The sequence below is a fragment of the Micrasema longulum genome, unplaced genomic scaffold (assembly GCF_059751315.1).
Source record: "Micrasema longulum isolate JH-2025_06_02 unplaced genomic scaffold, ASM5975131v1 h1tg000925l, whole genome shotgun sequence".
Lineage (NCBI taxonomy): Eukaryota > Metazoa > Arthropoda > Insecta > Trichoptera > Brachycentridae > Micrasema > Micrasema longulum.
The window spans coordinates 143,503-157,396 of record NW_028278116.1 but is presented as its reverse complement, the minus strand read 5'-3'; the positions used below and the strand labels follow the sequence as shown (position 1 = coordinate 157,396).

At 33.4% G+C, this 13,894-nt stretch overlaps 1 protein-coding gene across 2 annotated transcripts in view; it reads right to left on the bottom strand.

Moving 5' to 3' along the window:
* Positions 1 to 11,418, bottom strand: part of LOC148278151 (uncharacterized) — a 168,307-nt gene extending 156,889 nt beyond the window's left edge. Inside the window, exons 1-2 of one of the 2 annotated variants that reach the window (XM_088231826.1) lie at positions 8,163 to 11,418; positions 7,007 to 7,818 (exon numbers count right to left, since the gene is read on the bottom strand). In XM_088231826.1, the coding sequence (XP_088087952.1) occupies positions 8,224 to 11,319 (3,096 nt within the window). In that variant the 5' untranslated portion in view covers positions 11,320 to 11,418 and the 3' untranslated portion in view covers positions 7,007 to 7,818; positions 8,163 to 8,223. Of the gene's footprint in view, positions 1 to 7,006; positions 7,819 to 8,162 lie in introns of those variants that run through there. The other variant, XM_088231828.1, reaches the window with a different exon arrangement.
* Positions 11,419 to 13,894: the final 2,476 nt, after the last annotated feature.

Sequence of the window (13,894 nt, the reverse complement as noted above, 5' to 3'; positions counted from 1 at the left end):
TCTTTTTTTATTCCTCTGTTACATAGATCGTAAGTTTGTTTTAAAATCTAGTACCTATTGCTTTCAAAGTGGGAAGAATATCGTTTTAAATCACGTTTTTATGGACGCATTAATTTATTAATGTTAAGATTCTAGTCAGCATTTTACTTTACAGGCTACCTACCAATTTACCGTTACTAAATGATGACCAACACCAATCTAAATCAAAACCACCTTATTAAGAAAGGAAAATGTATGTACATACATATAGGCCCCTTTAAAACATATCGAGTAAATCCACACGGCACGGTAAAATTATTACGTGTTAACATAAGTTGTGTCCGTTTTTCTCCAAATTTGAAAATGAGCACCACAAGCAAAAAAAAAAGGGAAACGGTTATATCGGTCATTCAAAAAAAATAAACTGCTATTGTGTTTGCTTTTACGTTACAAAATGGAATGTCAAGTAAATGAAAGTGAAAATTTTAGACACCTCGTTCAGTTCACGTTCAATCGAAGGAATAAAGCTGTCAAAGCTGCTTGCAATATTTGCAGTGTACACCGAAGATGCTTTCAGTTATTAACTAATTTGTTGTAAAAAAAAGGAGGAGAATACATTTTTGACTAATTTGTTGCAATTTTGTTCGTTGTGTTCTCTTGTTCTCTTCATTTGGAAAAAAAACGGACACAACTTATATTAACACCTAATGCATAGGGTAGATTGATATTTATTGTATATTTTTTTTTAAAGTTTTGTAACACCTTTTTGAAATTGGCCTTTGAATACGCCCATATTTAACCTAATGTATCACGTGAAATTAAAAATCTAATATATAATATTTTATTACTAAGAAAATGTTTTTAAGGCATGTTGAAAATAATCAGGACGCTACGTTTGGCCTAAATAAAAACTGTGAAAACCTGGAAATCACATGAGAAAAACTTAAAGCTAAATATCTCCGAAACCATTAAATATCGCTGAGCATACTTGGGGTTATTTTGGTAAAGATACTCTATTTATTTTTTTCTTTTAAGAGGTTAATCTTGGGCATTCTTCGAAAAAGTATTAAGACAAAATTTTGCTGTTTTGACTTAATGATGAAGTAATTAATATTGTTTAGTAAATGTCCTACAATTTATTCAAATGCACTAAGTTTTATCTCCACTACAGGCCTTATTATTTTCTCTGATAAGTCTATAAAATGTAAATCCACCCAGCGAATAAGAAAAAAATATTTCACTAGAGTTTCAAAGTTGGTATGCAAGCGTCCCTTCTATCAAGGATACTCAATACTCATATTCCTGAAACAAAAAAAACATAACTTTTCAATTCTTTGTTTTTATTTATTTTTTTATTAACCCAACATTTAAAATACGTAATAATGCAAACTATTTTCATAAAAAAATGATAAACGTGTCCCACAATGAAACTGCATTATTTGACTTGCACGTAAAATGCGTAAAACTTGCACGTAAAACCTTACTATGGTATTATGTGTAAAAATATTATAAAGATTATTTTTTTTAATGTTTTTTTTTTATAAATGTTTTTATAGTTGTTAGATCACTGTAGTATTTCTTGTAATTTTCTTTAAAACTTTTACTTATAAAATTATTTGTTAATGCCCAGAAAACTTTTAAACTCGAATACTCTAAACAATTCATTTTGACTTAATGTTTTTTCGCAAAATGTCCACAAAATTGTCCCAGACACGACTCATTGATGGTTATTTTAGGGTTAACTAAAATCTTAATACTAAACAAATTCATACATTTATTCCTATTTACAAACTAGTTTATTTTCCGTCATGATATAATTAATCTGAAAAAAGCTAAATATTATTATCTTTTTATTGAAATAAAAATTTATTTGAAATCTTTTGATATTTTTAATCTCATCTCAGAGGTAGGTACAAATATAGGAATATCCAAATAAAATATATTCCACCCAGTAAAATTTATGTTTAAGATTTCCTTTTATCATTTGGAATTAATTTCTTGTTGATTTAAGTAAAAGGCAGGTTTTTCTCATGATGTTTCATATAATACTAAATACGTATTTCATTAGGAGAAAGTGTGTTTTTATACATGCTCATAATTATTTTCACAAAAATCTTTTTTTTTCGTTATCGTCGCCTTACTCAATATTGAGCGTGATGATCTCCGGGGATGCCAGGCACTAGGTGTATGATACGCCTCCATTCCTTCCATTCCTGTTGTTCAATCCCATGTGTTTATCGACGTGGCTTAACAGTCCTCATGCAACTTGACTGACCACAGTAAAACAATATTAATTTATCGCGGTCACGTGGCCAAACGCCATAAAAAAAAGGTATTTCTGTAGCCAAACGTGAAATACTGAAATTTACTGAAATCGAGGAGAAAAAAATGTAATAAAGTTCCACCATGTTTAGTTAAATGTCTTAGGGTAATGTTATATAATATAATTGACTCCGCAGTAAAATCAAAGAGAAAAAAAAAGACATGACTGTTTAAAACTAGTTCCTTCCAAGGTTTACCTTTTCCTTGAGAAGTTTAGTGTCAGTTAAATTATTTAAAAGTGTTTTATTATGAAATCGTTTTGTTTTGATTAATTCATTTACGATTATGTTAATCATGACTTCGTCGTCATAATATATCATGTACCATGTAAACGAATCTCAAGTGGTCTAAAAACAAAGTTTCTTATTAATTATGTCATTCCACAAAGTTAATGTCGATTCAATCAATAATTGAACGAATGTTTTGTTCTTTTGCTTTCTTAAATTGAGATAAAAAATAGATTTAAAGGTACCAACATGATAAATTGTGCATAATCAATTACAACTTTAAAAAAACAAGTTTAATTTACTGTAATTACAGTTTTGGAGTTTTTTTATCATTAATTAATACGATGATTTAGCGACGCTAAATAATATTAAAATACCCAAAACTTTAAAATTTTGTACAAATAAAATCCAGATAATTGATTTCAGTTGTCTTTTTACCGGAATTAATTATCATTATAATAAAAATGGATGTTTGAAAATGGCAGAATAGTAATTACAATAGTTGTTATTATAATAAATATATACATCTCCCTTCCCCCTCTTATCCTCTCTTCATGCATCCTTGCCCTAATCCCACCCAATTCACAATAACTTACTGTTCTTTAATAAAAAAATAAAAAAATATTTGATTTCGACTCGAAAAATAAAGAACCATTTATTGAACCCAAAAGATAAGAATTCCCTGAAAACGGAAGCTGTTTATAAATTCAGTTGCCAAGGATCTGATAAAGTGTACACAGAACAAACAGGGCGCACGGCAAAGAAAAGGATTGACGAACACAAAAGACCGTGTAAACTTGGGCATCCTGACAAATCTGCAATAGCGGAACACTTTATAGACACCGGACATTTTTTCGCATTTGAACCGAAAATTTTGCATAAACCCAGTAATTGCAGTACACGAATAATAAAAGAGGCAATTGAAATCCATAGACACCTAAATAACATTAACAAAAACGACGGGCTTAAATAAAACTCAACATGGTTCCCAGCCCTTCATACTACAAAAATGAATAGAAATGTGCCTACTGCCGACTACGACATGGTACAAATTACTAGTAGTTAAACACACATTTTTTTCCACAAAACACTCAGTTTACCCTGAAGATGGCTCCTGCAATGGTAGCCGAAACGTCGGAACAAATCCAACACACACGGTATCAACCAAAAAAGAAACATGGTGATAATGTGAATTTTCTAATATTATTTTAATACCGCATTTGAATGTATGTTAATGACATCGATTAGTAATTTAACGCAATCTGTCGTGTCTTCGCATCTGTCGTATCTATAGCGACACTGCGACGCCAACGAGATATATTTTACCTTATATATCATGCATAATGTACTTATTATTATTCTTATACATGTATGTGTCTTAAGGGTGTAAAATTTATAATCTTTCAATAAAATAATAATTATGTAGATTTTTATAGTAAGCATGTTTTTATTTTTCACATTTTTCATTATTTTGTGTTAATTATTTATGTATTTTATTAGTATCTCTTTCCTAAGTTTTCTGTATCTCTCTCTGATTTTTAATATGATTTTACATAGATAACTAACAAAGCGCCATTTTCGTAATAATATACCTCAAGGGCGCTTTGCAAAGTGATTCTATAAATAAATAAATTTAGTTGAAGCTATTAAATTTGTTTTTAATTAAAACAATTCATTTTGTTACGACATGCTACCGATCTATTCAAATGATTTAGAGTAGAGAACAAGTGGGTTTAAAGTTTTTTCCAAAACATCACTTCACTCTCACAGCCTCGCACGCTGGGAGAGTATTCCATGCCATAGGGCCTGCAACCGCTCATGCGCGTTCACTGAATTTAGTGCGCTGTTTGCGTAGAGGTATAATAACTTTTTCTCTCGCCGTAGACGTAGCTGATCTAAGCGTAAGACGTCTATTAGCTTTTTCTAATAGTGAGTTATTTACAACTCGTTGAAAATGGTAGTAAAATTGAAATATTTGGGTAGGTAAGTCATAAGACATAAAATATTTATTTTCATTTAAAAAAATAAAATCGTGTTTCTTTACTGCCTTGTTTTCAATACCCTATTTTATATTTATTTATTTATTAAAAATTTTGTACATAATGTTATTTGTACATTGGCGGGCTTATTGCCAAATGGCAATTTTTTCTAACCAACCAATAAAATAAAAGTTTTATTTTTATAATTCAAGTTACAGAACATATTCAATAGAAAAAAAGATTAAAAAGCTAAAGATATATAAAAATAGAAATAAAAGTATTTGTATATAAATTACCTTAAATCAAAACTATTACTCAATAGGAAAAAGGAAAAAAGAGGAAAAAGAAAAGGAGAGATTAAGGAAGAGAAAGGAGATGTTTCTTCAGACGTGATTTAAACAGAGATAATGTAGTAACATCACCACTAGGCGGCCTCCGTGCCGTAGTGGTCAAGACGCTCGACTCACGCACGGAAGGTTCCGGGTTCGATTCCCGGTGAGAACACAAAAATTAAAATGTGATTTTTCTCAAGCCTGGGTGCTTCACCACTGTAATTAGGTCTCCTGGCCTGTTGTGGTGCAAAAAAAAATCTTTGATGGTGGATGGGAGATGATTCCACAGTCGAGCCGCATGGACACTATATGAGTTAGAGAAGAAAGAGGAATTGTGGATGCGTATTAAGAGAGTGTCTTGAGAATCAGGACGAAGAGATAAACCATGAACTGATAAGCGTTGAAATTTTTCGCGCAGGTATATAGGAGCGTTGGGACTATGAGTACATTGAACAAATTAAATTTAATTAAAAACCGAAAGATTCTTAAAAATATAAATAAACGTATTGGTTTATAAATTACCTTAAATCAAAACTCGATGGGAAAAGGGAAAAAAGAGGAAAAAGGAAAGGAGGAGAGATTAAGGAAGAGAAAGGAGATGGTTTTTTAGACGTGATTTAAACAGAGATAATGTAGTAACATCATTGATGGCGGATGGGAGATGATTCCACAGTCGAGCCGCATGGACACTATATGAGTTAGAGAAGAACGGGGAATTGTGGATGGGTATTAAGACAACTTGAGAATTAGAACGAAGAGGTAAACCATGAACTGATAAGCGTTGAAAATTTTCACGCAGGTATATAGGAGCTTTAGGAGCTTTAGGACTATTATACTAGGGAGCAACACACAATCGAGGTATACTGAATTTGTATACCAAAACTAAAACTGTGTATTGTACAACACAGGGCGGAGAAAAAAGTAAAAATTTTTAAAAATAATTTACCACTATTTTTTTTATCTCTAAATTATCTTTTTCTCAAACCCTTATCTTAGTGTCATATTTTTTATTGTTCTATTTTTTTTCCTTAATATTTTAGTTGATTGTAAGTAATATAATGTACGAATTCAAATTCCTGGTGCAGTCAGGTGGCAAACCTAGTCATTCATAAGCAAACATTATTATTATGCGATTTTGAAATCCGCCGTAATGGGTCGTGTGCCTTAATGCAAATCTTGTTATTTCATTTTGGGGCAGTTTTAAAACAAGTCTTGTATTTAACGTTTGAAGCCTCCGGAAACGAGGCGTGGAAGGGGTATAAAGCACATCTCCGGGGAATTGTACAGTGCACCAATTTCACGCTTGAATATTTTAATGATCCCTTTTGACGACTGGAATGTACATTGTGAAATTACGGATGCCTTCTGCCACTTTGCCTTCTCATTAACGTCACGTCGACGTCACTGAGATTTGGAAACTAAGCACCACCGTGCTGTAATATTACTTACGTTTCCAAATTATAAACCAGCGTTCGTAAAAGTAGGTGTTTAATTCAAATTTCGAATTTCCATTAAAATCATAAAAATGGCGGTCCCAATACGAACGTCGAATTTGAATTGCCTACCATTTCTTTGGCACCTGTAAAACCCATAAATGGGCCTTAATATTTCTGTTTGGTTTTTCAAACAATGTTTGTTGTCAAATCTTCCGAAATGTCCAAGAAGAAATGTCTAAAGTGATTTTCAGAATTCACATTTTCTATGCCAATAAGATTTGTTCCTACCTAAACATTTTTCAAAAGTGTATTATATTATATTTTACGTAAATTTTGCTGAATAATTGTACCTAAGGACGCGAATACCACTATACCACAAAGAATGTGTAATTTTATTTGTATCTTGAAAAGAATTAATAAATTTATATTTTAACTTATTTTTAATTTTTAACTCCATTAAGAATCACAAGTATTTTTTGTGCAGTTCAAATGTATTTATTTCTTGCTTTATAATTATTCTTTTGTAAAAATCACAAATTCGCCTGCTCCATGGCATGAAATTCGCATTGCTGCACTGAAATATAAATTTTGTACATTCCCTAGGTGGTCATTTTGCATTTTTAAACAACCTGTAATGTTTTTTTACTCCCAGTTTTTTTTTTAAATGTTCCTTTATTAACTGTGTAAGTTCGTGTATTTGTTTTTGTACAGGAATTCTAAATAAAATACAGTTTGTAATGTTAATCAAAATCATACAATTTATTTGGCGAATTCGCAATCATACAATGTCTTTTTATAAATATATATTTATTGATCATTTCTACATAGTTACGGAATCTATTCATTTGATCCCGGAAATGATTTTATTTACACATATTCGCAAGTTTTTACAAAAAAATATCTTCCACAAATTCTACACAAGGATTTGTATCGAATATAAAGAGCCTTTTATAATCACATACCACATTATTGTGCATTAACTGTTTATTGGCATTTTAAAAATTATTACAGGTCAAAATATTGCTATGCACTCATAGGTAACTATGTTTAAATGCGTTCAGTTGTTTCTAGAACTGTACCGGGTTATTGATATTATTTATTAATTGTATTGCATAAATGATAATGTACGATTATTATTTGTATTGAGATTGATTGGTATTTTTCACAATATACGTTTCTATTTCAACCATTCATCGTTGGGAACTTCTAATTGTGTCGCGACTCATATTAATGTACAATAGCGATTTTTCGACCGGCACAATTCAAAGTTCGGAAACGGAATTAATCTTTAATTATATATTATTACTTTATACATCCATAACAGTCTAAGTATTTACACTCTACAAAATAATCATGTTATATAAAATATCTGTAGCACGATTTAATGCTATTCAAATATACATGCTATAAGACTAGATTTATTTTCTTTTTCACATATTCACAAATGCTGGAAGAGTTTTTATTCAAGTGTTCATTGTTGTTCTTCTTTTGTGGCACTACTCACATGATGCTTTGTCTGGATTTTTCTTTTTGTGTCACGGCACTGAAAAATAAAGTGAAAATCTACTTCTTTTTCTTATTTCCGTACTTAATTACATCATATTATATGATAATATTCAAAAAAGTAAAGAACAACCCTATATTTTCCTGAATATACTCAATCTATATTGATAGCTCGGGTGTAATTAATACACTTAAAATACGTATCTAAATTTCTTACAGTATTGATTATCGATTCATATTGCATAGTGACATCGGCATAATTTCATCGTCTATTCAAAGTAATTAAAATTAATGAGCAATTTTATTGTCTTAATTGTAAAAAGGGCTGGTTGTAATCAAACTTTAGTAAAGTATCTACTTAAATTATACAAAAGTGGGACTTACATTCTCGCTATGTGAGGGAGTCGTACTCGATGTCGGCAACGTGTTCCCCCGTTCTTAGATGTCACCAGAGCTCTCCCACTGCTGTGATGGTTTGAACCTCTATCATCTCGGGGGCCCCTTGGCGGCGGTGCGCGCGAGGGCGGTAGCGCGCCAGACAGGCCCCCGCCAGGGCGGCACACGCGGCCCCGCACACGCCTACTAGAGCCCCCAGCCCTAGCCCCGACTGGCTACTGCTGGCTTCAGCCCTGAACTTGGATGTCTGATGTCGATCCGACACATTACTTCCACCTGGCTCCTCGAAACTCTCCACAGATCCGTGCGTTACATTTCCTTCTGTTTCTATCCTTTTGATCCTTAATCCATCGTTCTCGTCATGATGCTTCTCCTTTGATTTATAATCTAAACGTTGGCTTTGTACGTGATCTTTCGTTTCTGTTACTTTCAAATCCGATGTTTCGTCCTTTGGTACTATGTCCGAAAGCGTCGGTCCATGCAAATTGTGTTGATACAAATTGCCGTGTTGGAGCGAGTCGAGTGATTCAATTACTCGAGTTTGGTTGGCTAGTTGACGAAGCCTTACCGTTGTTTCGTTCGCTTCCGTGTTTTTCCTTTCGCGAATATCGGTCGCTTTGTAGCGCTCGTTTGGCCTCGACACGTATTTAGATTTTCTCAGTTTTGTGTTAATGCTCGACTTGTCGTTCCCATTTTTCCGATAAATAAATCTTCCCAATTTGATATTTTTATTTTCATTTTTCTCAGGAGCTACCGGCGCTATTTCCGGATGTTGCGAACATTTTGTTTTGTTTTCCGTGCCATTTAAATTTCCGGTCTCTATACACAGAGAAGCGCTTTCTTGGGTTGCTGTTTTGTGCTGTTTGCTTGTATTACTGCCATCGTTTTCTACGTGTGACAGTTGTGAAAATATTTCGATAAGCTTACTTTTTTCGGACAGTCTTTCGATGGGTTTTTTGTACGGTATTGGTTTATTTATTTTATTCGTTTTATTTGATCTTTCGTTGGCTAAAACATATTTTCCCGTAGCATTCTTTCTTTCTAATATTGATTCCAGGTTTAAATCTAAACCATGAGATTTTTTTATTTCTGCAAATATTTCACTTTGTGGTCCTATGTATTTTTGCGAAGTCAAAAGCATTTGACTTTGATTGTAAATTTGATCTTTTGAAAAACTTTTTAATGATTTGTTTTTATTGGACTGAATAGCCATCGTTTCGCTTATATTAGGCCTATTAAATACTAACTGTTTCGAAACAGCATTGGAATCAGCAGGGATTTTCTTTATTTGTTCTATTTGACATGTTGAAAAATTGTAATTTTTTTCCACAGTTTCGATATTAACTCTATCAACCGTTGAACAATTTGGGTTTAACGAATTGTTTTTATTTATTTCAGTGAAATTCGGTGTTGTATTCGGTCTATTAGTCGTTTGAATGTTTCCGGAAGGGGGTGGAAGATCTATTATTAGTTTATTTGCCCATTCAGGAGGAATAGAACATTGAACTTGTTTGTATTCATTTACCAAATTATCTCTCATCCATTGTCCTAGCCAACCCAAGTCAGAACAGTTCATATTATTTCCATCTAATCGTAAGATTTTCAATTCAGACAAAAAATGTAAAAGGTCAGATCTTAAATTTGTGATGTTGGAAAAACTCATATCTAAATACTGTAAACTCGACATGGCCGCTAGGGCTGCAGTATCCGCCATTAGTTCTCGAGTTAAACCCGGACTATGTTGGAGGTGTAAGCTCTCTATCCCTTCCGGCGATGGAACTGGAAAAGAAATGTCTTTTGCTGGTGGAGATACATTTACAAATGCTATTCGAAAATCTTTGAGCGAAATAGGTCCAGCAAAAGTATTCGGCGTCAAAATCTTCAGGGGATTATTCGATACATCCAATACCTCGAGAGAGATAAGTTGAACGAATGTATTCTCTTGTATATAAGAAATTCGATTATTTGATAGCAACAAAATTTTTAATCCTGTAAGAGTTGAGAAATCAAGCGTGGTTAAATTTTTAATCAAATTAGTGTCCAGGGAGAGGTAAGTAAGCTTATCAGGTAGCATTTTTGGTACTGTCTGAAGTTTATTTATATTTAAATATAATCTAGATATCATCTCCAACCTGCCGAGCGCATCGTCTTCTACGTTCTCTATAATGTTGTCCGCAAAGTCGAGCATATGTAGTAACGGATATCCATCTAAATCACCGCAACGCAAAGTTGAGATTCTGTTTCCAGCGAGACTTAGGTATCGTACGGAATGAGTCAAGGCTTCTGGTACTCGTTTGAGACCTGTCCGAGAAGCGTCCACTTGTTGCAGCCTACGTCCTGTTCCCACAAAAATCTGCGCGTCTGGACGCAGTTGCGGATTGTCCGCCAGTAATAATTTGGCCAAATTTGGCAGAAACTGCAGCGTACCCGGAGCAACACTCGTTAGCTGATTGTACGATACGTCAAGCTGTTGAAGGGAAAGGAGACTTCCGAAACATTTATCCGATAACATCGCTAGCCGATTAAAGCTCATATTCAATCTTTGTAGCGATACCAGTGGAAGAAAAATGGCATCCATCAATGAGGTCAAATTGTTTCGTGAAAGATCCAAATGAACCAGCTTATCGAGTCCATCGAAGGCACGTATCGACATGTTTTCTATCCGGTTAGAGCCTAAGTCGAGAAACACAAGATTGTCCATACGGCTGAATGTATTATTTTGTAAAAACGACAATTGATTCCTCGACAAATCCAAGAATGTCAAATTTTTCGCTTCAAGATTCGAATCCAAGGTCTCTATCGAATTATTTGACATCACCAAGGTCTGAATGGCATAATCGCCACTTACGTAGCTTTCCGGAATCTTTTCGATGAAGCTGTCTGTTATTTGTAATTTTTTAAGAGTAAATTGGCCAACTTGTTTGTCAGGAGGCATCGGTCTATGGAGCCGAAGGAGGTAGAGGATGTCCCTGCAGCCGGACACGTCCAGGCTGAGCGTGTCGGGACCCACGGCCAGGTAGGCCGAGGGGCAGCCGCGACACGTGAGGCTACGCGCGGGGGGCGGGCAGTCGCATGGCGGAGGGCAGGGGGACACCAGGCCCAGCACTAGTCCCCCTACCCACAGCGACCACAGGCGGGAAGTCATCTTTCTACTGCTGCTTCCGTGATTCAGTATTCCGCGACATTACCCGCCTTCGATTTTCGATGTTGTTCCAAGATTGTTTATTGTCATCGCTCCAAAAGATATGTTAACAGATTTTCTTACTAAATATTGGAATAGAAATTTCTCTTCTTGAAATAGCGATATTTGGTAACCCTTTCATTTTTAGAAGAAAGTTTAAATAAATATTCGCAATTTACGTAGTTTTAAAAAACAAAGTTTTATTTTATTTTCTAAATGCGTTTAACTTTTATTTCCAGAGAAAATATTTTCGTAAACAAGCACCATCCGGGAAACGCATAATTCAACTGTAAAATTAGTAACTCTTTCCTCTTTCTTCACTGACAGTTTCCTATCTTTTAACTACCCACTTTCACTGAGTGTCCTTTCCCACCAGTATTCCTGTCAAATCGTCTTCGGGTCCTCGCAGGATTTTACGTACCGGTACAATTTACACTCACGAATTATTAAATTCGGTATTTATGTAATTAGCTTATTGTTCATTTATTTTGACGGGCGTGCTAGTGCAAACCTCCGTGACGTTCCGAATGTTACGATGGAAAAATCTGAATACGCGTAAACAATATTAGTGGCATGTGGCTGCCGAGCAGTAGACGCGCAGGGTCGGCTCGGGGGTCGAGCGGCTACTAAGGGTTGGTTGGTCTCCTGCTCTCCTGTCTCCTGTCTCCTGTCTCCTTTACTCCGAGGGCGGAGGAGGGGGGGGAGGGGAGCGCCGGCGCCCTGCACCAACCCACCGAGTCACGTCTGGAGCCGGGAGAAAATTCGATAATGCAAGGAATTCTTCACTTTTTTTGCAAACCACAATCTAAATACTCATATTAGAAGTCCACGGATCAAATGTCACCCCGAAAAAATGCGAGACAGTTTTTTAAGTAAAGTACGTTTCAGATTAGAACTTTATTCTATTTAGTTTTTATCGTTCACAAACAATAAACCATACAGGAGAGATTGGTATATGAATCACAATTTGTTAAGGTATAGATCATTAATTATATCTATATTATGTGAACACAATGTTTTTCCTTTTTTCTAATGAATAAGTTTAATATTGTTTTACTATTTTCAAGTTATTACAATTTTTAAAAAAATGAACATAAACAACTTTGTTTTTAACCACTATTTTTTTATTTATTTTTTTCACCGACCGGTTTCAAAGCAAACAAGCTTCTTCGTCAAGGTTTAAGTAACTAATGAATTCTTTCCTTTTTTATTTTTGTCATGTTAACTAAATACTACACTTGGAGCCAATAAATCAAGTCTTTTTTTTCCTTACAAGGGTAATACTCGTAATTTGATATCAGTATTTTCTAAAGTAGACAAGAGAGGACTAAAAGAAATATTGTTTATTTGGTTATTAATTATTTTTTTCTTATTATGAATCGCTTTTTTAATTTCCAAGATTCCAAGTCTTTATTGAAGTTATGATTATTTTCTATCAGATGCTTTGCGAATTCAGAAAAAATATTATAATTTAAGCACTTTAAGTGTTCTTTTACTCTAATACAAAAGTTTATTTTAGTTTTTCCAATATAGATCGAGTCGCAATCATTACAATTTAATTGGTATATCCCAGATTTATTATAACTATAGACTTTGTCTTAGTGATTTTTTAACAATATTCCTATATTATTAGTAATGTAGAATGCAGGTTTAATGTTTAATGGTAGGGAATTAGATAATTGTTTTGAAAAAATGACATTTAAAAAATGAATCCACCTCCATTGTTTGGGTGGTTTGCTTTATTTACTGTGGGAGTAGAATATAAATAAATATTTATTCATAAGTTTGCGTTTTTGTTTTTGATTTAATATTTTATTTAAGTTCTCATTATATCCATTATTATTAGCAATCTGTTTTATTGTATTAAGTTTTTTTTATTAGTATCATCTAGTGGAACATCAATTAACCTATGTAACATTGAATAGAATGCGGAATGTTAATGGACAATTGGATGATTTGAAGAATTATGAAAAATTGTGTCTGTATATGTTGGTTCACGGTAGATATTGAAATCAAAAACAATATTTCTTTCAGTCCTCTCCTGTCTAGCTTCGAAAATATTGATATCAAATTACCACCCTTGTAAGGAAAAAAATACTTGATTTATTGTCTCTACGTGTAGTATTTAGTTAACATGACAAAAATAAAATAGGAAAGAATTCATTAGTTACGTAAACCTTGACGAAGAAGCTTGTTCGCTTTAAAACCGGTCGAGGAAAAAATATAATCAAAAACTAGCGGTTAAAAGCAAAGTTGTTTTATTTTATTTTTAGACTGGTCTAGACAGTCATGAAGATGCCTACTTAGGCGAAAGCGCTCATTGGTCAAAATAATAAAAAAGTAAAACTAAACCATGCAGTTTCATTGATAACTTTATTTTTAATTTTATCAAAATCATTTAGGGTAGATTGACATAAAATGTATGTATAAATATCAAATATTTTCATAAAAACATAAAGAATATTCCTGTTTCTACAACTTTCATTTCGAAGACTGAAAAAATAAAACTGTATTTAAAACAATCGTCTTATCGATTTGT